Source organism: Triticum aestivum, chromosome 6B (assembly GCF_018294505.1).
Source record: "Triticum aestivum cultivar Chinese Spring chromosome 6B, IWGSC CS RefSeq v2.1, whole genome shotgun sequence".
Classification (NCBI taxonomy): domain Eukaryota; kingdom Viridiplantae; phylum Streptophyta; class Magnoliopsida; order Poales; family Poaceae; genus Triticum; species Triticum aestivum.
Window position 1 is genome coordinate 444768555 of NC_057810.1, and position 26364 is coordinate 444794918.

The 26364-nt window shown below is 42.5% G+C and overlaps 1 protein-coding gene across 6 annotated transcripts; it reads left to right on the forward strand.

Moving 5' to 3' along the window:
* Positions 1-13128: 13128 nt before the first annotated feature.
* On the forward strand, positions 13129-19931 carry LOC123137397 (vesicle transport protein GOT1). 6 transcript variants are annotated; one of them, XM_044557143.1, is made up of 8 exons: positions 13163-13225; positions 13260-13341; positions 15537-15629; positions 17583-17674; positions 17774-17854; positions 19160-19257; positions 19332-19407; positions 19563-19931. In XM_044557143.1, the coding sequence occupies exons 3-8, from the start codon at positions 15602-15604 to the stop codon at positions 19590-19592; spliced, it is 405 nt and encodes a 134-aa protein (XP_044413078.1). In that variant the 5' UTR covers positions 13163-13225; positions 13260-13341; positions 15537-15601; the 3' UTR covers positions 19593-19931. The 6 variants fall into 6 exon arrangements, with proteins under 6 accessions (XP_044413076.1, XP_044413080.1, XP_044413081.1 ...); XM_044557144.1 differs by having other exon boundaries at positions 13174-13225; positions 13260-13337; XM_044557141.1 differs by having other exon boundaries at positions 13129-13341.
* Positions 19932-26364: the final 6433 nt, after the last annotated feature.

A 26364-nucleotide genomic window follows, 5' to 3' on the forward strand; every position in this document is an offset into this window, starting at 1 on the left:
TCTCCGGTACTCCGATAAATACTCGAATCACTCAGAAACTTTCCGATGTCCAAATATAGTCGTCCAATATCGTCTCGACCATTTCGAGACTCCTCATTGTTGGGGAACGTAGTAATTTCAAAAACTTTCCTACGCACACGCAAGATCATGGTGATGCATAACAACGAGAGGGGAGAGTGTTGTCCATGTACACTCGTAGACCAAAAGCGGAAGTGTTAGAACAACGCGGTTGATGTAGTCCTACGTCTTCACGGCCCGACTGATCAAGCACTGAAACTACGGCACCTCCGAGTTCTAGCACACGTTCAGCTCGATGATGTCCCCGTACACCGATCCAGCAGAGTGTCGAAGGAGAGTTCCATCAGCACGACGGCATGGTGACGATCCTGATGTTCTACCATCGCAGGGCTTCGCCTAAGCACCGCTACAATATTATCAAGGAGAACTATAGTGGAGGGGGCACCGCACATGGCTAAGAGGTCAAGAGATCAATTGTTGTGTCTAGAGGTGCCCCCTGCCCCCGTATATAAAGGAGCAAGGGGGGAGGGGGCGGTCGGCCTAGGAGGGGGCGCGCCAAGGGGAGTCCTACTCCCACCGGGAGTAGGACTCCCTCCTTCCTTGTTGGACTAGGAGAAGGGGGGAAAGAGGAGGGAGAGAGAGGAAGGAAAGGGGGGGGGCGCCCCCTCTCCTTGTCCTATTCGGACTAGGGGGGGTGCGGCCCAGCCCTTGCCTCCTCTCCTCTTCTCCACTAAGGCCCATGTAGGCCCATTAAGCCCCCGGGGGTTCCAGTAACCTCCCGGTACTCCGGTAAAATCCCGATTTCACCCGGAACACTTCCGACATCCAAATATAGGCTTCCAATATATCAATCTTCATGTCTCAACCATTTTGAGACTCCTCGTCATGTCCATAATCACATTCGGGACTCTGAACAATCTTCGGTACATCAAAACTCATAAACTCATAATATAACTGTCATCGAAACCGTAAGCGTGCGGACCCTACGGGTTCGAGAACTATGTAGACATGACCGAGACTCGTTTCCAATCAATAACCAATAGCGGAACCTGGATGCTCATATTGGCTCCTACATATTCTACGAAGATCTTTATCGGTCAAACCGCATAACAACATACGTTGTTCCCTTTGTCATCGGTATATTACTTGCTTGAGTTTTGATCGTCGGTATCCCAATACCTAGTTCAATCTCGTTACCGGCAAGTATCTTTACTCGTTACATAATGCATCATTCCGTAACTAAATCATTAGCTACAATGCTTGCGAGGCTTATAGTGATGTGCATTATCGAGAGGGCCCAGAGATACCTCTCCGACAATCGGAGTGACAAAACCTAATCTCAAAATACGCCAACTCAACATGTACCTTTGGAGACACCTGTACAGCTCCTTTATAATCACCCAGTTACATTGTGACGTTTGGTAGCACACAAAGTGTTCCTCCGATAAACGGGAGTTGCATAATCTCATAGTTGTAGGAACTTGTATAAGTCATGAAGAAAGAAATAGCAACATACTAAATGATCAAGTGCTAAGCTAACGGAATGGGTCAAGTCAATCACATCATTCTCCTAATGATGTGATCCCGTTAATCAAATGACAACACATGTCTATGGTTAGGAAACATAACCATCTTTGATTAATGAGCTAGTCAAGTAGAGGCATACTAGTGACATTAAGTTTGTCTATATATTCACACATGTATCATGTTTCCGGTTAATACAATTCTAGCATGAATAATAAACATTTATCATGATATAAATAATAACTTTACTATTGCCTCTAGGGCATATTTCCTTCAGTCTCCCACTTGCACTAGAGTCAATAATCTAGATTACACAGTAATGATTTTAACACCCATGGAGTCTTGGTGTTGATCATGTTTTGCTCGTGGAAGAGGCTTAGTCAACGGGTCTCCAACATTCAGATCCGTATGTATCTTGCAAATCTCTATGTCTCCCACCTGGACTTGGTCCAGGATGGAATTGAAGCGTCTCTTGATGTGCTTGGTCCTCTTGTGAAATCTGGATTCCTTTGCCAAGGCAATTGCACCAGTATTGTCACAAAAGATTTTCATTGGACCTGATGCACTAGGTAGGACACCTAGATCGGATATGAACTCCTTCATCCAGACTCCTTCATTTTCTACTTCCGAAGCAGCTATGTACTCCGCTTCACATGTAGATCCCGCTACGACACTTTGTTTAGAGCTGCACCAACTGATAGCTCCACCGTTCAATATAAACACGTATCCGGTTTGCGATTTAGAATCATCCGGATCAGTGTCAAAGCTTGCATCGACGTAACCATTTACGATTAGCTCTTTGTCACCTCCATAAACGAGAAACATATCCTTAGTCCTTTTTAGGTATTTCAGGATGTTCTTGACCGCTGTCCAGTGATCCACTCCTGGATTACTTTGGTACCTCCCTGCTAAACTAATAGTAAGGCACACATCAGGTCTGGTACACAACATTGCATACATGATAGAGCCTATGGATGAAGTATAGGGAACTTCTTTCATTTTCTCTCTATCTTCTGCAGTGGTCGGGCATTGAGTCTGACTCAATTTCACACCTTGTATTATAGGCAAGAACCCTTTCTTTGCTTGATCCATTTTGAACTTTTTCAAAACTTTATCAAGGTATGTACTTTGTGAAATACCAATTAAGCGTCTTGATCTATCTCTATAGATCTTGATGCCTAATATGTAAGCAGCTTCACCGAGGTCTTTCATTGAAAAACTTTTATTCAAGTATCCTTTTATGCTATCCAGAAATTCTATATCATTTCCAATCAATAATATGTCGTCCACATATAATATTAGAAATGCTATAGAGCTCCCACTCACTTTCTTGTAAATACAGGCTTCTCCAAAAGTCTGTATAAAACCATATGCTTTGATCACACTATCAAAGCGTTTATTCCAACTCCGAGAGGCTTGCACCAGTCCATAAATGGATCGCTGGAGCTTGCACACTTTGTTAGCATCCTTTGGATTGACAAAACCTTCTGGTTGCATCATATACAACTCTTCTTCCAGAAATCCATTCAGGAATGCAGTTTTTACATCCATTTGCCAAATTTCATAATCATAAAATGCGGCAATTGCTAACATGATTCGGACAGACTTAAGCATCGCTACGGGTGAGAAAGTCTCATCGTAGTCAACCCATTGAACTTGTCGAAAACCTTTCACAACAAGTTGAGCTTTGTAGACAGTAACATTACCATCAGCGTCAGTCTTCTTGTTGAAGATCCATTTATTCTTGATGGCTTGCCGATCATCGGGCAAGTCAACCAAAGTCCACACTTTGTTCTCATACATGGATCCCATCTTAGATTTCATGGCTTCAAGCCATTTTGCGGAATCTGGGCTCATCATCGCTTCCACATAGTTCATAGGTTCGCCATGGTCAAGTAACATAACCTCCAAAATAGGATTACCGTACCACTCTGGCGCGGATCTTACTCTGGTTGACCTACGATGTTCTGTAGTAACTTGATCTGAAGTTTCATGATCATCATCATTAGCTTCCTCACTTATTGGTGTAGTCGTCACAGGAACCAGTTTCTGTGATGAACTATTTTCGAATAAAGGAGCAAGTATAGTTACCTCATCAAGTTCTACTTTCCTCGCACCCACTTCTTCCAAAAGAAACTCCTTCTCTAGAAAGGATCCATTCTTGGCAACAAATGTCTTGCCTTCGGATATGTGATAGAAGGTGTACCCAACAGTTTCCTTTGGGTATCCTATGAAGACACATTTCTCCGATTTGGGTTCGAGCTTACCAGGTTGAAGCTTTTTCACATAAGCATCGCAGCCCCAAATTTTAAGAAACGACAACTTTGGTTTCTTGCCAAACCACAGTTCATAAGGCGTCGTCTCAACGGATTTTGATGGTGCCCTATTTAACGTGAATGCGGCCGTCTCTAAAGCATAACCCCAAAATGATAGTGGTAAATCAGTAAGAGACATCATAGATCGCACCATATCTAGTAAAGTACGATTACGATGTTCGGACACACCATTTTGTTGTGGTGTTCCGGGTGGCGTGAGTTGCGAAACTATTCCACATTGTTTCAAATGTAAACCAAACTCGTAACTCAAATATTCTCCTCCACGATCAGATCGTAGAAACTTTATTTTCTTGTTACGATGATTTTCCACTTCACTCTGAAATTCTTTGAACTTTTCAAATGTTTCAGACTTGTGTTTCATCAAGTAGATATACCCATGTCTGCTCAAATCATCTGTGAAGGTGAGAAAATAACGATACCCGCCGCGAGCCTCAATATTCATTGGTCCACATACATTAGTATGTACGATTTCCAGTAAATCAGTTGTTCGCTCCATAGTTTCGGAGAACGGCGTTTTAGTCATCTTGCCCATGAGGCACGGTTCGCAAGTACCAAGTGATTCATAATCAAGTGATTCCAGAAGTCCATCAGTATGGAGTTTCTTCATGCGCATTACACCAATATGACCCAAACGGCAGTGCCACAAATAAGTTGCACTATCATTATCAACTCTGCATCTTTTGGCTTCAACATTATGAATATGTGTATCACTACTATCGAGATTTCATAAAAATAGACCACTCTTCAAGGGTGCATGACCATAAAAGATATTACTCATATAAATAGAACAACCATTATTCTCTGATTTAAATGAATAACCGTCTCGCATCAAACAAGATCCAGATATAATGTTCATGCTCAACGCTGTCACCAAATAACAATTATTCAGGTCTAAAACTAATCCCGATGGTAGATGCAGAGGTAGCGTGCCGACCGCGATCACATCGACTTTGGAACCATTTCCCACGCGCATTGTCACCTCGTCCTTAGCCAATCTTCGCTTAATCTGTAGTCCCTGTTTCGAGTTGCAAATATTAGCAACAGAACCAGTATCAAATACCCAGGTGCTACTGCGAGCATTAGTAAGGTACACATCAATAACATGTATATCACATATACCTTTGTTCACCTTGCCATCCTTCTTATCCGCCAAATACTTGGGGCAGTTCCGCTTCCAGTGTCCAGTCTGCTTGCAGTAGAAGCACTCAGTCTCAGGCTTAGGTCCAGATTTGGGTTTCTTCTCTTGAGCAGCAACTTGCTTGCTGTTCTTCTTGAAGTTCCCTTTCTTCTTCCCTTTACCCTCTTTCTTGAAACTGGTGGTCTTATTGACCATCAACACTTGATGCTCCTTCTTGATTTCTACCTCCGCAGCCTTTAGCATTGCGAAGAGCTCAGGAATAGTCTTGTCCATCCCTTGCATATTATAGTTCATCACGAAGCTCTTGTAGCTTGGTGGCAGTGATTGAAGAATTCTGTCAATGACACTATCATCAGGAAGATTAACTCCCAGTTGAATCAAGTGATTATTATACCCAGACATTTTGAGTATATGTTAACTGACAGAACTATTCTCCTCCATCTTACAGCTATAGAACTTATTGGAGACTTCATATCTCTCAATCCGGGCATTTGCTTGAAATATTAACTTCAACTCCTGGAACATCTCATATGCTCCATGACATTCAAAACATCGTTGAAGACCCGGTTCTAAGCCGTAAAGCATGGCACACTGACCTATCGAGTAGCCATCAGCTTTGCTCTGCCAAATGTTCTTAACGTTGTCAGTTGCATCTGTAGCAGGCCTGGCACCCAACGGTGCTTCCAGGACGTAATTCTTCTGTGCAGCAATGAGGATAATCCTCAAGTTACGGAACCAGTCCGTGTAATTGCTACCATCATCTTTCAACTTAGCTTTCTCAAGGAACGCATTAAAATTCAACGGAACAACAACACGAGCCATCTATCTACAACAAACATAGACAAGCAAAATACCATCAGGTACTAAGTTCATGATAAATTTAAGTTCAATTAATCATATTACTAAAGAACTCCCACTTAGACAGACATCGCTCTAGTCATCTAAGTGATCACGTGATCCAAATCAACTAAACCATGTCCGATCATCACGTGAGATGGAGTAGTTTTCAATGGTGAACATCACTATGTCTATAATATCTACTATATGATTCACGTTCGACCTTTCGGTCTCCGTGTTCCGAGGCCATATCTGTATATGCTAGGCTCGTCAAGTTAAACCTGAGTATTCCGCGTCTGCAACTGTTTTGCACCCGTTGTATTTGAACGTAGAGCCTATCACACCCGATCATCACGTGGTGTCTCAGCATGAGGAACTTTCACAATGGTGCATACTCAGGGAGAACACTTCTTGATAATTAGTGAGCAATCATATTAAAATGCTACCGTCAATCAAAGCAAGATAAGATGCATAAAGGATAAACATCACATGCAATCAATATAAGTGATATGATATGGCCATCATCATCTTGTGCTTGTGATCTCCATCTCCGAAGCATCGTCATGATCACCATCGTCACCGGTGCGACACCTTTATCTCCATCATAGCATCATTGTCGTTTACGCCATCTATTGCTTCTACGACTATCGCTACCGCATAGTGATAAAGTAAAGCAATTACATGGCGTTTGCATTTCATACAATAAAGCGACAACCATATGGCTCCTGCCAGTTGCCGATAACTTCGGTTACAAAACATGATCATCTCATACAATAAAATATAGCATCACGTCTTGACCATATCACATCACAACATGCCCTGCAAAAACAAGTTAGACGTCCTCTACTTTGTTGTTGCAAATTTTACGTGGCTGCTACGGGCTGAGCAAGAAGCGTTCTTACCTATGCATCAAAACCACAATGATAGTTCTTCAAGTTAGTGTTGTTTTAACCTTCGCAAGGACCGGGCATAGCCACACTCGGTTCAACTAAAGTTGGAGAAACAGACACCCGCCAGCCACCTGTGTGCAAAGCACGTCGGTAGAACCAGTCTCGCGTAAGCGTACGCGTAATGTCGGTCCGGGCCACTTCATCCAACAATACCGCCGAACCAAAGTATGATATGCTGGTAAGCAGTATGACTTGTATCGCCCACAACTCACTTGTGTTCTACTCGTGCATATAACATCTACGCATAAAACCTGGCCTGGATGCCACTGTTGGGGAACGTAGTAATTTCAAAAGAATTCCTACGCACACGCAAGATCATGGTGATGCATAGCAACGAGAGGGGAGAGTGTTGTCCACGTACCCTCGTAGACCAAAAGTGGAAGCGTTAGAACAACGCGATTGATGTAGTCGTATGTCTTCACGGCCTGACCGATCAAGCACCAAAACTACGGCACCTCCGAGTTCTAGCACACGTTCAGCTCGATGACGTCCCCCGTACTCCGATCCAGCAGAGTGTCGAAGGAGAGTTCCGTCAGCACGACGGCGTGGTGACGATCTTGACGTTCTACCGTCGCAGGGCTTCTCCTAAGCACCGCTACAATATTATCGAGGATAACTATGGTGGAGGGGGGCACCGCACACGGCTAAGAGATCAAGAGATCAATTGTTGTGTCTAGAGGTGCCCCCTGCCCCGTATATAAAGGAGCAAGGGGGGAGGGGGCGGTCGGCCTAGGAGGGGGCGCGCCAAGGGGAGTCCTACTCCCACCGGGAGTAGGACTCCCTCCTTCCTTGTTGGACTAGGAGAAGGGGGGAAAGAGGAGGGAGAGAGAGGAAGGAGAGGGGGGGGGCGCCGCCCCCCTCTCCTTGTCCTATTCGGACTAGGGGGGGGGGGCGCGCGGCCCAGCCCTTGCCTCCTCTCCTCTTCTCCACTAAGGCCCATGTAGGCCCATTAAGCCCCCGGGGGGTTCCGGTAACCTCCCGGTACTCCGGTAAAATCCCGATTTCACCCGGAACACTTCCGACATCCAAATATAGGCTTCCAATATATCAATATTCATGTCTCGACCATTTCGAGACTCCTTGTCATGTCCGTAATCACATTCGGGACTCCGAACAATCTTCGGTACATCAAAACTCATAAACTCATAATATAACTATCATCGAAACCGTAAGCGTGCGGACCCTACGGGTTCGAGAACTATATAGACATGACCGAGACTCGTTTCCAATCAATAACCAATAGCGGAACCTGGATGCTCATATTGGCTCCTACATATTCTACGAAGATCTTTATCGGTCAAACCGCATAACAACATACGTTCTTCCCTTTGTCATCGGTATATTACTTGCCCGAGTTTTGATCGTCGGTATCCCAATACCTAGTTCAATCTCGTTACCGGCAAGTCTCTTTACTCGTTACGTAATGCATCATTTCGTAACTAACTCATTAGCTACATTGCTTGCAAGGCTTATAGTGATGTGCATTACCGAGAGGGCCCAGAGATACCTCTCCGACAATCGGAGTGACAAAACCTAATCTCGAAATACGCCAACTCAACATGTACCTTTGGAGACACCTGTAGAGCTCCTTTATAATCACCCAGTTATGTTGTGACGTTTGGTAGCACACAAAGTGTTCCTCCGGTAAACGGGAGTTGCATAATCTCATAGTTGTAGGAACTTGTATAAGTCATGAAGAAAGCAATAGCAACATACTAAACGATCAAGTGCTAAGCTAACGGAATGGGTCAAGTCAATCACATGATTCTCCTAATGATGTGATCCCGTTAATCAAATGACACCACATGTCTATGGTTAGGAAACATAACCATCTTTTATTAATGAGCTAGTCAAGTAGAGGCATACTAGTGACATTAAGTTTGTCTATGTATTCATACATGTATCATGTTTCCGGTTAATACAATTCTAGCATGAATAATAAACATTTATCATGATATAAATAATAACTGTATTATTGCCTCTAGGGCATATTTCCTTCACTTGTCATGTCCCCAAACTCATCCGGGACCCCGAACAAACTTCAGTCATCAAATCACATAACTCATAATACAAATCGTCACCGAACTTTAAGCGTGCGGACCCTACGGGTTCGAGAACTATGTAGACATGACCGAGACACATCTCAGGTTAATAACTAATAGCGGAACCTAGATGCTCATATTGGCTCCTACATATTCTACGAAGATCTTTATCGGTCAAACCGCATGACAACATACGTTGTTCCCTTTGTTATCGGTATGTTATTTGCCCGAGATTCGATCGTCGGTATCTTAATACCTAGCTCAATCTCGTTACCGGCAAGTCTCTTTACTCGTTCTGTAATGCATCATCCCGTAACTAACTCATTAGTCACATTGCTTGCAAGGCTTATAGTGATGTGCATTACCGAGAGGGCCCAGAGATACCTCTCCGACAATGGGAGTGACAAATCCTAATCTCGATCTATGCCAACTCAACAAGTAACATCAGAGACACCTGTAGAGCACCTTTTTAATCACCCAGTTACATTGTGATGTTTGGTAGCACACAAAGTGTTCCTCCGGTATTTGGGAGTTGCATAATCTCATAGTCACAGGAACATGTATAAGTCATGAAGAAAGCAATAGCAATATACTAAACGATCAAGTGCTAAGCTAACAAAATGGGTCAAGTCAATCACATCATTCTATAATGATGTGATCCCGTTAATCAAATGACAACTCATGTCTATGGCTAGGAAACTTAACCATCTTTGATTCAACGAGCTAGTCAAGTAGAGGCATACTAGTGACACTCTGTTTGTCTATGTATTCACACATGTACTAAGTTTCCGATTAATACAATTCTAGCATGAATAATAAACATTTATCATGAAATAAGGAAATAAATAATAACTTTATTATTGCCTCTAGGGCATATTTCCTTCAGGATTTATGACATGCATAATATTAATATTAGCATTGTCTCTCTAGTGCTATGGAGATTATGTTTTGATGGTTGAGTTCGTAATAATGGCCAATGTGTTGATGTTGTTTATATATCTTTTTATGGTGCTATTTTGTGAAGCCTCACGCCCCTTAAAATATTGTTTGCATAATAATCAAAGACGAATATGCAATGTTATTCGGTTTGGAGCTTTTAGTTGCGATAGGTGCTATACACATTGGGGCTTTCATTGTTTCATTATCACTAGTGGAACAAATATCCAAGGGTTATCAAAGTTTTGATGAATCACTTATAGTTTATCTTGAGGTATGTCTAGATGTAAAATTTACCTTGGGTTGCTTCAATATTGCTCATATATCTAGACATGGCAATTGGAGAGCAAATGAGTTGGCACAACAAGCATCCAACTACTATGTTCATCATGGTGTATTGCATATCTGTCAATAGCTGATGCTTAGTCTTGTTGATATAGGCAAGGCCGAACCGAAGCCCATCGCTTCGGCCACTAATAAAAAATTTTTGCAGGCGAAAGAAAACTCATTATTGATTATCTCGAAGATCCTAGCGGCGGGGTGGACAAGATGGTTCGGCGGAGGACTTTGTGATGCACATTGGTATATAAAATTTTATTGCTGGGCTATTGATGGTATTCTTTCGAGTGCTTGAAAACTAAGCAATGAGTTGAGGAAATTCCACCCAAGTTCGCATCAACAAAGTTCAAGTAAGCGATGGCTGATATAGTTATCGCGCTAAGCATATAGATGGTCGATATATACTTATCATCCTAAGCACATACAAATGGCCGGTGGAGTGTTGACATCGTCCTTAGATCAAGCATTATGCAAGTTATTTTTCGGCAAGCAAGCTATGCCAAAAAACAAGGGGGCATGTGTTGACATCGGATTTTGGCACGTGAGAAAACATTATTAAGATGGCCTCAAATGAAGAAGTGACCTACATGAAGAAGTTTCATACTATCGACATGAACATTTTTTAAGTTTGGGTCATCGCCATCCGGTCTCATCTCGAGGGCCAAAGTTGTGCTCAAATTACTAGTGGAAAAAGCGTTAGAATTGCATCATATGGTGAAATGTATCATTGAAATTCGATAAATTATAGTAAAAAATAGTGATGCAAAATGGACTTACCAGTGGCCACTTAGGAGGTTGGCTGAACCAAAAGCTCATAACACGTGAGCTTATTGAACGCTCGGTAGCTCGACCCATTAAGCTCGTAGCTCGTTTCTTAATAAACAGAGCCAATCATAGATTTCAACTCATTAAACTTAATGAGCGAACTAACGAGTTTCACAAGTAGCTTGTTAATACATCATAATACATATGTTTATGTTAAGTGACAACATTTCTTGACACCTCAACCCACATGTTCCATCTAATCGATCCAACCTAGCCCACATGAGATAATAACTAGCATACGGCCTAATGCGGTCATTTTATTCCTTCATTAAAAACTCATCAGAACTAAAGAAAAAGGGGTAATGTCTGTTAACGTGTACTCGCAAGCGTCCGTGAGCTTAACACGCTTTGCACATAGGAGTGAGATCTCGCCACCCAAACCAACGTTCACGCCTGACCTCTCCGACATTGAGGTCAGGTCTAATTATTTGCAACCTCTCTGAACGCAAGTCCCTGTCTAAGTGCGGCCAGTACAAACAAGTATTTGCCATTATCAAGGGTAGTTATCCATGTTTGTTAGCCTTTCCATCGCTTCTTGGTGTTCCCATATGTGGGGATAATTCATAAAATGATCATTTATTAACGTGTTACCCATAGCTTGCTTTAACTTCCTCGCTGCAGTTAGTGTTTGCGCCAATGGCGCAATGGATCGTCTAGTGATCACGGAGGACGAGCATGAATAGCCGCCAGACTATAACTATGAGAATGAGGGGAACAAAGTTTATATACCACCTGTTCAACAATATAGGGATGAACGATGATTGCAGAAATTGCTTGAAATGCACCGACAGATCGAACTGAGCATTTATGGTCACTTCATGATCAATAAACTTATTCGTATTACGTTCTATTTCGAAAGATTTGGACCATTTGTTATGTTTGAATTTGAATTTGAATTTTGAACCAAATTTTAGAAATCATCGATTTGAAAATTTTATTGAGATGGTGATACTATAAATATGAATGTGCCATTTGTACAAATTTCCTAAATTATCAGGCATGTGGAAGGAATTACTGATCATGAGGAGAAAGGCATTTGGTTATATGTATGGGGATCAAATAAGTACACAACCAGAAGATACTACAAATTCTACTTCACATATATTAAAGCACACAAGACCTACCACTAGCTATGAAAATAAAAAAAAACTTGAAAATCAAAGTCTATGGTTGGCTCCTTCTTTCTGACCGACTCAACACATGTAACATGCTCAAACGGAGACACTACAAACATTGGAAATGATCATGACCATCTTCTCTATGTACAAGTGTACAACCTATCAAGGAAACTATTAACCACATGATTTTGCAGCTTGGGGTCGTCTGGGTAGCCATAACTCAAGATTCTCTTAGTTAGAAAATGCCAAAGCTGCTTGGAGAAGCCAAATGGAGAAGCCAAATGTTCATGAAAATATTCTTATAGGCCTCCTCAAGTATTTGGAAAGAAAGAAACAACAAGTATTTCATAGGTGTTTCACCCACTGTCCGATTCTACCTTCAAAGACTTAAGGAGGACTTTCTCTGTCTCCAGCATAGAGTGAAGGAGGCAAGAACTTCATTTTCACTTTTCTAGAGTTCATCCCCACTTCTTAATAAATGTTCTTCTGATTTTCTCTTCAGCCCCCCCCACCCACCCCATAAAGTGGGCTCGTTTGTAAATATGGCTTCTACAGCGTAACACACTTTAAAAATTAAACAGTGGGAGCCTCTCCCAGGTTAAAAATAACTTTTTCTAGATTATATGAACACGTCATAAAATCATGGGGACTTCTTAACAGGACTGTAGAGATACTCTAGATGTCTCATGTATCCGCTAAGAGCAACAACTCCCATAAACCTTAAATAACTATCATTTACGAAAAGTTGAGGCAAAAAAGCTCTTCAACAACATACGTAAACCATATTTTTTTTACGGGACCCTGTAAAAACACCCCACCTTCTGTCAACTATACGGAAAGATAGCTGTTCACATATAATTTGGCGGGTACAAAACCACCTGAAAATTTAGAACACGATGTGTCTCCAACTTGCAGGCCCAATGACTTTTTGAGGGAATATGTTTTACGATAAACGAAAAAATTAGTTGTCTGACAACTTTGATAAATTATACTACGGTCACCAAGTAAAACTATTTTTACCGGAGCTGTTGGAGTTGCTCTAAGCCCCTTGAGCTAAAGCTTTTTTTCTTTTTCTTTACAAAACGCTTTACCCCTCAGTTCTCTCCGTCCGTGGACATTCTTCCGGTCACCATCGGAGCCGGCGACCGGTGGCAGCCGCGCGGGGACGCCGTTCTCTCTCATAACTGTCGCACGCCGGGACGCCGCGCGATCTCCTACCCCCACCCCCATCCCAGTCTACCACAGCGACACCGTGTGAGATCCGTGCATCATCGGTAGGTAATAAACCCTAATCCCAGTCCCCTAATTGCTTCCTCCCCGCAGCCGATCCATTCCCTCAATGCGCGACGAGATTTCCGCCACCGCGGGCGGTGTGCTTCTTCTTGCCCGTGCTACGAGTGGTCGTGTTGGGGACAATCCCTCACACCATGTGTCTCGGTCTCGTTACGCGCCGGCAACGCCGTTTCCACCCCATCGAAGTTTCTAACCATCCGAGCTGCCACTTCCCTCTGCGGTTTTGGCGCCGTATAAGCGAGCTCCTCGGCACTCACCCAGGCAAGCGCACAGCCGCGCGCTGTGTTGTGCGGCAGTGGGTTGCAAGTGTTGGAAATGGGGAACCATGGACAGAGGCGCAGCACCTAATATCTGCCACTTTTGTGGTGACTTAATCATCTGGCTCAGCGTCTACTGCCCTGGCATATAGGTGTAACTTTTCCAAGTAAAACGCCTGTAGCTCTTCTGATTTGATTGTATACCTGTCTAGAGAAATAGATCTGTGGTAATGTGCCAGATCACTATCAGTGCCTAGCTATTTGCTGTGGCAGATTCACTCTCCGTTGGCTTGCTCTCCTGGAAGAAGCTAGTGACTGTATCGGGAGCCTGGACATGGAGATTAATTCACACTTTGTTCTCTTGACGAGTTAACACTTAACACCGAGTTCAAATCATATAGTTGATCTTATATCTGTCGTTAAACTCTGCTCCTCTTGGAGTTTGTTACTGCAAGTTATTTGTCTTGTGTGATTCCCATAGTTTTCTGTAACAGATGGTAATTTTTATATAGCAATTGTTTCTGCAGAAATGCCTTTTAGTGCTCAGGCTCCATGGAACCCGATTTTTTTTGAAAAATTAAAAAATCGTATTTCGAAGTTTCAACAAATTCTGAAAAATATCTACATTTTATATGGATGTATACTGCATGTATGTAAATTTTCATGATGAAATACGTTAAGAAGTGACAAGTGAGCTACACAAAAATGACAGAGTTGTGATTTTGAAAACAGTGAACAGCGTGTGTGTGTTCACTATAAAAAATCAATGAGTTTCCCTTTATTATGTAGCTCGTGTGTTAATGTATTTTCTCATTAAATTTTGTACACATATTGTATACATCCATATGAACGTGTAGTTTTTTTTCAGAATTTTTGAAACTTTGAAATACGATTTTTGATTTTTTCAGAAAAGAAGGGCACCATGGAGCTTGAGCACACAAATGCCACACTCTTGTTTCTTCACAAGTTTGGGAATATTATAAATTTGGGTCTGAAGGGGTAGAGATCCTTAAGCTATGGAACTTACGTTATTTCCATATTTGTTTAAATTTAATACATCAGGTACTCTAGACATCAGCGCTGCTGTGCTACTGTTGTAAACGCCTCAATTTCCTGCAAACTAGCACTGCATTTCTTCAAAATGTAGAAATAAATGTTGGTACTAAGTGATCTATGTGCAGGTGTGGATTGCTCATTGTATATCCTCACTTTCTGATATGGACCTATTTTGTTGTTCCCCTCCATCACAAGTTGTGATAGACTGTTGGTACCCGTTAGGAGCATTAACTCGTAAATAATATAGCTATTGTATAATATCTTTTCTGTTTGTATTTTGACATTTTTTTTGTGAAATAGTACCACCATAGATCTGCTTAAGTGCCAGTTAGAAAAGTATCACCAAAAATTTATGCCTTATTAAAATACTTTTGGAAAATGTGCAGTTAAGTTTGTTGTCATGGTGACTTAACTGTTGACAAGGTTGGGCGAATTTGATAAATACATTTAGGGATTGGAGAGGTTTGAAGGGTATTGGGGAGGAATTTGACTTACAGGGGATTTAATCCCTCACAACCCCCTTTAATCCCCCTCAAAACCAATGCAACCGAACAAGGCCTTAGCTTCTTTGTCCTTTTGTGGTCCATCATCTCCTCAGGAAGGCACACACAGCACCTTGTGAAACCGCCCTCATTCCGAGTGGAATATCCCTAGCTCAAAAGGAAGGGTAACAGAGTTTGAAGAAACATTTTGTATAGTGAGCATTTTAGTTGGGTTTTACCGAGATGGGTATTTTGGTGCTCTGCTAATGTGGCAACTTTGGAGTTAAACCATACCAAATTTCCTTTCTTTGATTAATGGTTATATTTCTTTGGAAGGTTTGAAATCTGGACCCTTGTTGATATATGTGTATTTGAAATTTTGTAGGCTCAGTTGGTGCCTTGGTGGACTAGTGAAGTGAAACTGTATCAATATCTTCAGGCTCTGGTTCAATGGCCTACGAGATCAGTGAGATCAAAAGTAAGTTCTGTTCTCATTTAGGACTAATACTCACTGCAAGTGACCAAAGCACTTACTTGATTTATGGCATAATTTGTTTGGCGCCGATGTTTGGCATTGTGCCAAATATTGGCTACTAATTGGTTGGTTACCGAGTTGCCTTGCGTATCTCACATAAAGTTGCCAATATTTGGCAAGTCTTGGTATTGCCAACATTTGGCTAGCCAAATATTGGCAGCAAACTAATCATGCTCTTAGTTTGACATTCAATAAACAGGGTAAATCTACCGCGTTCCCTTCCTTTTAGGTGTAATTCTCAAAATAGGAAATAGCGCTGAAATGGAAATTGTAAAAGTACTGTTGCCAATGTGTGTAATAGTATGTCTTTACAACTCTGGAAGACCTAATGGATACCAATGTTAAATGACCATTCATACGTACTGCTCTTAAGAAATTCAAAGGGCATATTTCCAAATTTTGAATGTTCTAGAAAAATCGTAGTTATACATTTTTGGGTCCACAGTCACCAATTTATCTGTGTATTAATGTTTTAAGGAAGCTGCGTACATGTACAGTTAGTGATTTAGACCAACCACCCTGTTTTTTTCAGTGTACACATGAACGCATTTGCACAAAAGATTTGTAGCTTCACACTTCATGCTATAATGTGCATCTAGGATTTTTCAGGATTATCTTAAAACTTGGAAGTATTCTTTTGACCTCATCTTGACATTTCCACCTTGAGTTTAGTTGCGCATTTTGGAATAAAATTAGTTCTAGCAAGTGCAAGAGGACACTTACCACCTCGTTGCAAGGTAGTTTGGCAATTACCCTCTTTGCAATGGCATCTTGACTGTTGGATGTCTTCAATAGTATTTTGACAATTTTCTGTTCTATTTACGGCAAAACTGAGTGTTATATGACCACTTCATTATTGTTAGAAAACTATCCAGATAATTCCTGATCTTTGGGGTAAATCCATTAAACCCCCAGAACTGAGAACTGCATACTAACCCCCGTATTATCCTTAACGCCAAATCACTTAACTGTGTATGTCATTTTTTTATTGGTGGTTTTGCTTTGGTGGGCAAATGTGGCTAACTTTTAGTGCCGGTTTCAGAGGTGGTTACATGACTCGGGAGGAAGAGGGAGTGTATGGACTGCAAGGGTTTAATAAAATAAAAATATTGTCAGTTCTTTTTTCTAGTATACCCTTTGGCTCAGATACGTTTCAATGTTTCTCACATTGAATTTATTAAAAATTTGAACCAAACTGAAATGTACATGTTAGAATAAACGATGGAGAAATGACGCATATTTTCTTCTCCTGGGCACATGTGCTCTTGTTATTTCGAAATGTTTGGCCGGTGTATTTTGAAGTTTCAAAAAGTTTGTAACAAATTCTGACATGTACATGTTAGAATAAACTATGTATCTGAAAAGTTTCATAAAAAGTTGAGATCAGTTGTTGTTCTGCAACAACACGGTATTTGCCATTGTTGGTGGATTGTAATCCCATTTGCCTAACCAGGTTTTGCCTATTTAACATTTGGTTAGTCAACTTATTACTGCTTTTATGGCTATTTTATTGTAACAAGCTGTAAAATAATTTGAGCGCAATATGGTTCATCAACCGCAAACTGTGCCTAAAAGGACGGACCAACAATGCTAGCAAATGCACATAATACTCGGTTATCTTATATGTCTTAGTTGTCTTATAAATATCAGGAGCACGAGAATTGTTCTAATTAGCTAGCTTTATGTGTGCCCGAGCTCAGATTGAATTACACCTTGCATAGGGGCTTTAAGAACAGCAAATATAATTGCATTAAAAAAAAGGAGCCATTATATAGTATATGCGATGATTATCAAATTCATGTTACAGAAAGGTGGCACCTGTTCCTATTTTCTGATCTCATGTATTTTCCTCTTTTCACATGTAAGTTGAGTATTAATGATCATATTTCGATGTAGAAATTGGCATAGGTCTGGTGGGCTTTGGCATCCTGTTTTCGTTCCTAGGTGTTATGCTTTTCTTCGACAGGGGTTTGTTGGCTCTGGGTAATGTATGATACAACAGTACACAAAACCTTCTTCAGTTTTGTTGCGCCTTATCAAATGAGATCATAGTGTCACCTTATTCTTTTCTATCCTGTTTCTTCAAGATTTTCTTCTTGACTGGAGTAGGCCTTCTTCTTGGTTGGCAATCTATGTGGCAGCTATTTACAAAGAAGGCAAACATTAAGGTACTCAACATTTAGATAGATACATGGCGCTATCCTTTTGCTTCTTCATGGCTTAAAATTGTAATCGGGTAAAATGTGATGCTACATTATATTATTATCTATCCGTTGCTTACTGAAGTTAGATTTCTTTTCTTGCATTTGTACATAACAGATCACATTCTTTCAGACAACTATATTCATCGAGCAAAATTTGAATGTTCTCAGCGACAGTACAATATTATGTTGCTCTTTATTAGTCTTGTCCTTTTGATGCAATATCATGTTGCTCTTTATTAGTCTCGTTCATTCAATGCAATATCGTGGTGCTCTTTTTTTCTTTGAAAGAAAACATCCACTTTATTAATTGGAAATAATGGTTACATCGTCTATAAGAAGAGGTACAATATTCTCCATAAGCTCCTCAAACCAATCTCTAGTTACAGAAACTTTTGCTAGCCTAGCAAGTTCATGAGTAACCTTATTAGCTACCCTATTACAATGTTCAAATCTAGTCAACGGAAAATCAAATGCCATGAAGTAGCAATCCTCGAAGACTGCCGCCGCTACTCCCGCCGATTGTCCTCCATTCTTCATTGTGTCAATGACTTCCATATTATCAGAGTTAATAATAAGACGATTGCATCCCGCCTTTTGTGCAAGAATTAAACCAAACCTAAGGGCCATTGCTTCTGCTGTTAGTACATCAGCACACCAATCGATCTTCCAATTTCTGCCAACAATGAATTTTCCTTTGTCATCTCTGAGTACAGCACCTGCCGTGCCCCTGAGCAGATCATGGTCAAAAGAAGCATCAACATTTAGTTTAACAAAACCCATAGGAGGTCGGCTCCATCCTTCTTTTCTACTAGTCGCACTAGGGGAATGGACATTCACATAGTTTGCCGTTATAGCACGAACCCCCATCGAAATCTGGTTCACATCTTGAGACTTCCCTTCATGAACCAACATGCGTCTCTCCCACCATAAATACCAAGCGGTTATCGTGATTAATTCACTTGCATTCTGGCAACCTAATATAGATAGTTCTTGGTGCGGCATAAGAAGTAAGAATTCAAGAACCGCCTCACCCGCACGATCAATAACACAAGCTTTCTTAATTACCTCGTACATCCCCAGCTTACCCCAAACCTCTTTTGCCTTCTAACACAGAAACAAGATGTGTTTTGTATCTTCTTGCCCATTCGAGCATGATGGACAATATTGTGGTGCTCTCTATTTGTCTTGTTCATTTATCAGTGGAATGCTGACCACATTGGTGTCTCTCCCAGTCCATGTGTTAAATAGGTCATGCTATTTTTTCTGCAGGGATCTGTACCTTTCTTCCTTGGTCTCTTTCTTCTATTTGTCAGATGGCCTGTTGCTGGTATAATCCTGGAACTGTATGGATCTTTTGTCCTCTTCAGGTCATCACCTACATCAAACCATTTCTCTAATATTCATTTCTTGGTTGATACTGACTTCTGCTTTTATTTGGCAGTGGTTACGGGGCTCCTATCCAAGCCTTCCTATATCAGATTCCAATCATTGGATGGATTCTGCAATACCCCTTTCAGGTAAATTTTCTCTTGCATATAGACATATAAACTTAGCTGCTGCTCCTGACACAGTTGCTGATATCCTCTGCCCATACTTCTTTGGAGCACTTTCATTGTATTCGCTCTAGATTGTAGATATAACCGATGCTTCAATTTTCATCTTATTTCTGCAGCTATTTGGTCTGAGGCGTAAGCGTGCTTGACAATTTATGGTGGCAGAAATTCATGATAATTCATGGGGAAATAGCATATTGCCTAATGTTAAATTATCATTAGGAAATTCTTGTAGCCTTCATCTTTTGTAACTATGCTCTTTAACACTGCATCTGCATGCTATGGGCTTTCTAACCTTGGTTGTGATGACTTCTACCCTTCAATCAACACGCGGTAGATGATAGTTTAATATTTGAAGTTCATACGTCAACAAAGTAATGCCATCAAATATGTGGCTGGATTTTGGGTTTTGTTGGGACTTGAGACACCGACCCTCCTTCCTCGTTATGCCGTCAACCTGACAAACTCTGCAGCATACTGTTGTATTTTGTGTATGTGTGTATGGATCCAACTCCTCCCTTATTTTTCTTATTGGTAAGTCGTTTACGCTGTCATCATTCTTTGTTTTGAAGTTTCAACCATAATTTGGCGGAATTTGCCTGTCATGGCGAGGTCCTCTTGTGCTGCTATGATCGTAAGGTTATGATATGATGGGCGCAATTGGTGCCATCATTTGAAAAGTGCATCCGAGAAGGCAATGGGCGCCATCATGGAACACTAGACCTACGACGAATTAGAAACTTCCCACTACTATTGTCCTCAGTTATTTTTTTGAAGAGTATTCTTCTCAGTTTTACTTTTGATAGCGAAGGAACCCACATAGAGCAAACCCTTGAACCGCACACAAATACACAACCATCCAAACAAACTTGTGTGCTGGTGATAAGGCGAGAGTACGGAGTATGTTTTTATTAGGTTGTGCCGAAAGTGTAGATGGCTTGGTCTGGGGTAACGCTCGCTTCCCTGCATCATGCATCAGTGGCCGCCAAAAACCATGTTGTGCACATAGTTTGATACTCCCTCTGTTAGTGATCTAAAAGCTTTTATATTTCTTTACGGAGCGAGTAGTTCGCTATGCTTTAGGGGTGAGTAGATGCAAATCACAGCTGTTTGGTTGTGTATAGTGTGTTTGTTCTGCTCACCCCTTTCAAGCCATTCAGCACCACACTTCACAACAACATATAGCACATATCAAACATGCACACAATTAGCAGTACTCCTACATTTTATCACACAATTAACAAATACCACTTAAACAAGAGCCCCCTGCACAACATCAGTGTATTGTTCCCTGAGCAAAATATACAATTTAAGAAGGATCGTCATACATGAGGACTAGATCATGCGAGCCATGTCCCCTTGATGGACGTGCTTGGCGCACCTGCACCTAAAACTCGCACCACTTGTTCGCTGACAGCTTGACGATGTGTGGAAGTCTGAGATGAGCGACCTCTTGATCATCGGCTTGAATCCCTTCGGGATGATGAACATGGCTATGTCTCCAGTGTCCTTGATTGGCACGTAGAACCGCAATGGCTCCTTTCCTGCTGGCTCATGCCCAAGCTTTGCCTGCAGCCAATCCCCAAAGGCTTCGTAATCTCTGCTACCGTCTAGACACATCCTCCCCTTAAGCCACCTGTTCGCTATGATGATGTCAACATCATCCTCCATGCTAGCGACAACACGAACCCCTTGATCGGCTGTATCGCACTTCATATTTACAACCTTGTCAATTCAGAAGACCAGAGTGACTAACATGTTGTTGTAGTCGACAACGATGACCTTGGTCATAGAAAAGGCCAATGACATTGCCATGATGCACTATTCAAGTGAGTGCACTGATTAAGGAAATTGTCATTGCCATGATTAGTGCATCATGCCAATTCCCAATTGCAGTTGTCATGATCAGTGCACTCATTTATCATGTGAATGCCCAATTGCAATGGCCATTTGTCCTACTCTGATCATGCATGCACATTTGACCTACACATATAGCAAGCACAACCCTAGTAATCATGCAGATATAGCAAGCCTTTCGTTCCTAGCATTCCATTCATAGCAAGCACAATCCTAATAATGGTATGCATGTAAGGATGTCAACCAGAACAGATTGTAAATACACATAACACGATCACACCATGAAGCACTAGGCTAGCAATGTATACTTATAACACAAACACAACACGTAGCATGGATGAAATCGATTCGAATCGAGCCGTATTGAATCAGAAAACCCTAGTGGAGCCAAAGGCGTGGTGTAGACGGGGGTCGAGATTTGCTTACCGCCTACGCCGGAGCGATTGCTGCTGGAGGGGCCTGCCGACACGGACCAAACCCTGGCGAGAACAAGGGACCTTCTGACGTGGATGACCCGACCAATGTTAAGGCCATAGCCGTCATTGCCTTGCTCCTCGTCATGCGCACATTGAAGGAACCAGGCGTCGCCGTCGAGGTGCCAGCCAAGGGACCCTCGGCTTGCTTAGAGCAAGGGGAGAAAACCCTCACACGGGACTTAAACTCCCCACCACGGGCACGGTCGATGTGCCTCCCGCAGCCGCCGCCACAACCGATGTATTACCCTTCGCCGCCACAACAGATGAACTGCCCGCATCCACATTGACCAGCATGAACGCCGATAGTGGGTCAATGACCGCGCATCGCGGCCTATAGTAGATGGGGGATGGTGCTTTGATAGCTGTGAGTAGATCAATACCTTGCCTGGTGACGTCGACCAGCCACCATCGTGGATTGGGTTGCCACCGGAGGAGATGGGAGTGGGGCGACGCGGTTGAGGGTCAGCCATCAGAGAAACCGTAGAGATGGTGAGAGAGTGAGGGAGTGTGGTGTGAATGCAGAGTGGGGATGAAGGGAGAGAGCTGAGGGAGTTATGCGACATCCCCTCGTCTCCTACGCTTCCCAACACGTGCAGGCGAGAGGCACGCGTGGCTCTGGAAAAATGGTTGATTCGGTCGTTCCTCCTCAGCCTGGCCTGAGGCTTCTTTAAGGTTCGTGCGGACCAGAAAACGCATGCAGCCCAAACAACCAAACAAGTGAAAATAGCACCGCACGAGCCTGGATGGGCAATCTGCAGGCTACCAAATGCGCGCTTACTGGTGTTGGTGTGTGACTAGTCGCTGGGCATACATTCTCACCCATGATCCGCCGGCATGGCAGTTGGGGCACATCACGCATGTAAGCGCCAGACTAGCATGGACCAGTCTGAGAGCGTGAGGCATTGAACATGTCCGCAGAGTGGGGTGGGCTAATTTTTTTCACATGATTAAATATGTCTATTGTAATCATGCATTAGATGTTTTCTATATCATGTTATCATTGAGTAATGAGTACAATTATTGTATTAATCTTCATTATAGTGTTTCCCCTACTAGTGAGGATATAAAATAAAGAGCCATGGAGGCCACTGAAAAAAGAGAGAGAGAGAGCTATGGAGGCCACTAAGAGAGAGAGAGAGTGAGAGAGAGAGAGAGAGAGAGGGAGAGAGGGAGGGAGGGAGGGAGGGAGGTAAAAAAGGAGAGGGGGCACACGACTACCCTTTTTGCATACACATGTGCTTCAAAGTAGCGCATTGCATTTCATATAGGGAGTTTTCGTATGTTTCACATTCATACACAAGTTAGGGATTTTCACATTATAGAATTTGACTTGCATATTCCCGTGATGAACTTCCTCAAATGCTTTAGGTCTTCCCGAGCAAGCAAGTTGGATGCACACCCCTTCATTTGGAGAGTTTTCATACATTTATAGCTCTAGTGCATCTCTTGCATGGCAATCCCTACTCCTCGCACCAACATTGATTATAAGGCCTCTCCGTTGCCTAATGATTAACCACGTTGGTGCGAGACTCCATTCCACCTTTTCGATTTTTTTGAAAGTACGGCAAATTTTATAACAAATGCGGAAACTATACGCCCTAATGCATAAAAATCAAAACTATGACCCCGTCGGCCCCTCGTTGGCCGAAGAGGGACTTTTCGACCTAACATTGGCCGAAGTGAGCTCTTCAGCCTCCCGTTGGTCGAAGATGGTAGCTTCGGCTTACTGTTGGCCGAAGAGTGGTCTTCGGCCGTGTGTAGACCGAAGAGTTGTCTTCGGCTTCGTGAATGCCGAAAAGTGCCCGACCCATCCAGGCGCTTTGCCTCGCTGCAGTTGCACGTACTCTGGCTGGCTGGCTTGCTGCCATATGCATGCAACAGCCTTTACTCGTGGATATGGACTCGATCTCACATGCATGCAGCTGCACATACCTGTCGTTCCATTCATCGATCTCACATGGCATTATCTAATCACGCGCAGCTGGCCGCTGGTCCTACTATATTATCTAATCACCTGCAGCATGTACTACTCCCTCCGTTCCAAAATATAGTGCGTGATCGGTTTCCGCGCTTCAACTTTGACCATAAAGTTAACCAACGAGACCGACTGCGACGGGAACAAAAATTATATAATTGGAAACTTCTTTTGAATACGAATTCACTGGTATAATTTTCGCCTCCGCCGCAGTCGGTCTCGTTGGTTAGATTTATGATTAAATTTGAACTTCAAAAAGCGTGGAAGCGCTAACATGTTCAAGTGTATAAGATATCAAACTCCACAACATATGTAACATGGACACCTGAATGCGATATGTACCTTGAGGAATGCTCGTAGTGATCCATCATCATTTCCTTCTCCAACCGAAGTCTTCTCCAGAATAGACTCGCTTTCATCAGCTAATTTCTTGATCTGGGCGCGCTGCGGATGAGAACGAATGAACGCGTTAGCCATTCAAACATGTGTAATACGACCAATGGGAAAGTAAAGAAGGGAACACTTTACCACATAGTTAATGACCGGAACAGCAGGGACTCCTTGTCCTTCCCTGATATCTTTGTTGTATCGCCGCTTCGATACATCCTCAAAGTTTATGGGCTCTTCAAGAATATCATCATTGTATGCTGGCCGGCATATCTCAACTCGAGTACTTCCAATAAACCATCGTAGGTAGTTATCGAAAGCAAGTGAGTCATGCTCACGAAGCTGGGCGCGTGCACTGTTACGAGTTTGCTCCACACTAAGATGGAAGTGGGTAACATACTGTGCATGATGCTTGTCCCAGTCCTTTATCTTCCGCTGCTTTCTCCTGTCCAACCTACATGGTACAAAACCAAACATTAGCAAAATAAAAAAAGGAGTGCCGATGCTTAGTCAATACGCAGACATGCTCCCTTACCTATGAAGTGCTTTGTCCGTGTCCACCTAATCCGGCGGGTGAGGCTGGAACAGACCAAACTGACGATACACGCGATGTGGCAAATGAAACTCAACCGCCTAGTTGCATATCAGTGGGCACCGCATACGCCAGAGATCGTTATCACGCAAGCACATTGGGTTGATGCGGAACTCCTCGGTGTACCCAAAGCTCTCACTCGCGCCATATGGCTGCCATACCACCTATGAAATAGGGCAACAATGCAAAATTGATGACTATTTTTCAAGCAAGCATGAGAAATGACTGAAGTAATGACCTCCTTACCTGCTCAGGCGTAATCGTGTCCAACTCGGCAATGTACCTTTGGTACATGAGACTGACATTGTTCGTCATCTCGGATACCACATCCCACTTGTAAGCCCAAGTGGGGCACCGTAATTCGCCTTCTTCATCCCAAGGTTTAAACATGACGCTCTTCGGGCGTCCAACAGGCAGACGCTCCCAGCTCCATACCGAAAGCAGAAGCATATTACCACCAATGCCTGCCTTATCTGTAATCCTGCAACACGCATCGTCCAGCTGCATATGAAAGAAAACAATGTTAACTTGACAGCAAGGTTGCATTTGCTAATGAAGAAATGACTTGATAGCAAAACAAAACAAGTACCTGTCGGTACAAGTAAGCAAGAGTCGTTGAACCCCAGCTCCATCCGCTATCGAAGACGGTCAACGCCTTCAGCCACATCCATGGAGCGTTCTTGCCCGTCGAGTCAGGAAACAAAGTCCTCGAGACAACATACCACATATAGACACGGGCATGTGTCTGTATCACATCATTAGTGGCATCCGCAGGGCAATGCGCAAAGTTTGCTTGAAAGCAGCTCCGACTGCTTTCCTTTCCTTCTTCTTCGGCTCTTCTCCCTCCTCTACATCAGCCTCAGCCTCAGTAGGAGCCATACCGATAAGAGCAATCATCTGCTCGCGCCACCCATAAGAATTGGTGCTCATACATAGAGGCTTCCCGTCGATAGGAAGCCCGGTGATCAAGGCAACAACCTCGAGCGTCACGGTCATCTTCCCAGTCCGAAGATGGAAACTGTGCATCTCCGGCCTCCACCGATCAGCAAGAGAGGTCACCAGTGGATCACTGAGGTTCGGCGTGGACCGGCTGACCAACTGAATCCACGGGAGGAGTCCTGCCTCCTGAATGTAGGGTGTGTACCGCTCATTGTAGGGCATGGCAGGTCCAGAGACCACGTGATACCGAATCTTCATAGGTTCAAGCTTCTGCAAAAAACAAGTAATGATAAATCTTAGGGCATATGTCAATTTCAACTAAAGGCAAATTCGCAAAATATTTAGAGCACTCATTATTACCATCTCCTTCTCGCGCATCATGTAGGCCCGGTGTTGTGTGTCGTAGACATCATCGAGAAGCCAAAGCATCCTTACAAAGTTCAAACAATAAACATATATGAGTTCATTTGTATCTCAAATATCGGTATACACTAAACATCTCATATGTGTTCAACTACAACAATCTCAACATGTTCTTCTTGCACAATGAATAAATGATTGTAAATTCTCATATATATCTCAAAAAAACTCAACATCTCATATCTCAAATAAACTCAACATCTAATATATATCTAAAAATAACTAAACATCACATATATGTCTACAAAACTAAACATCTAATATATATCTACAAA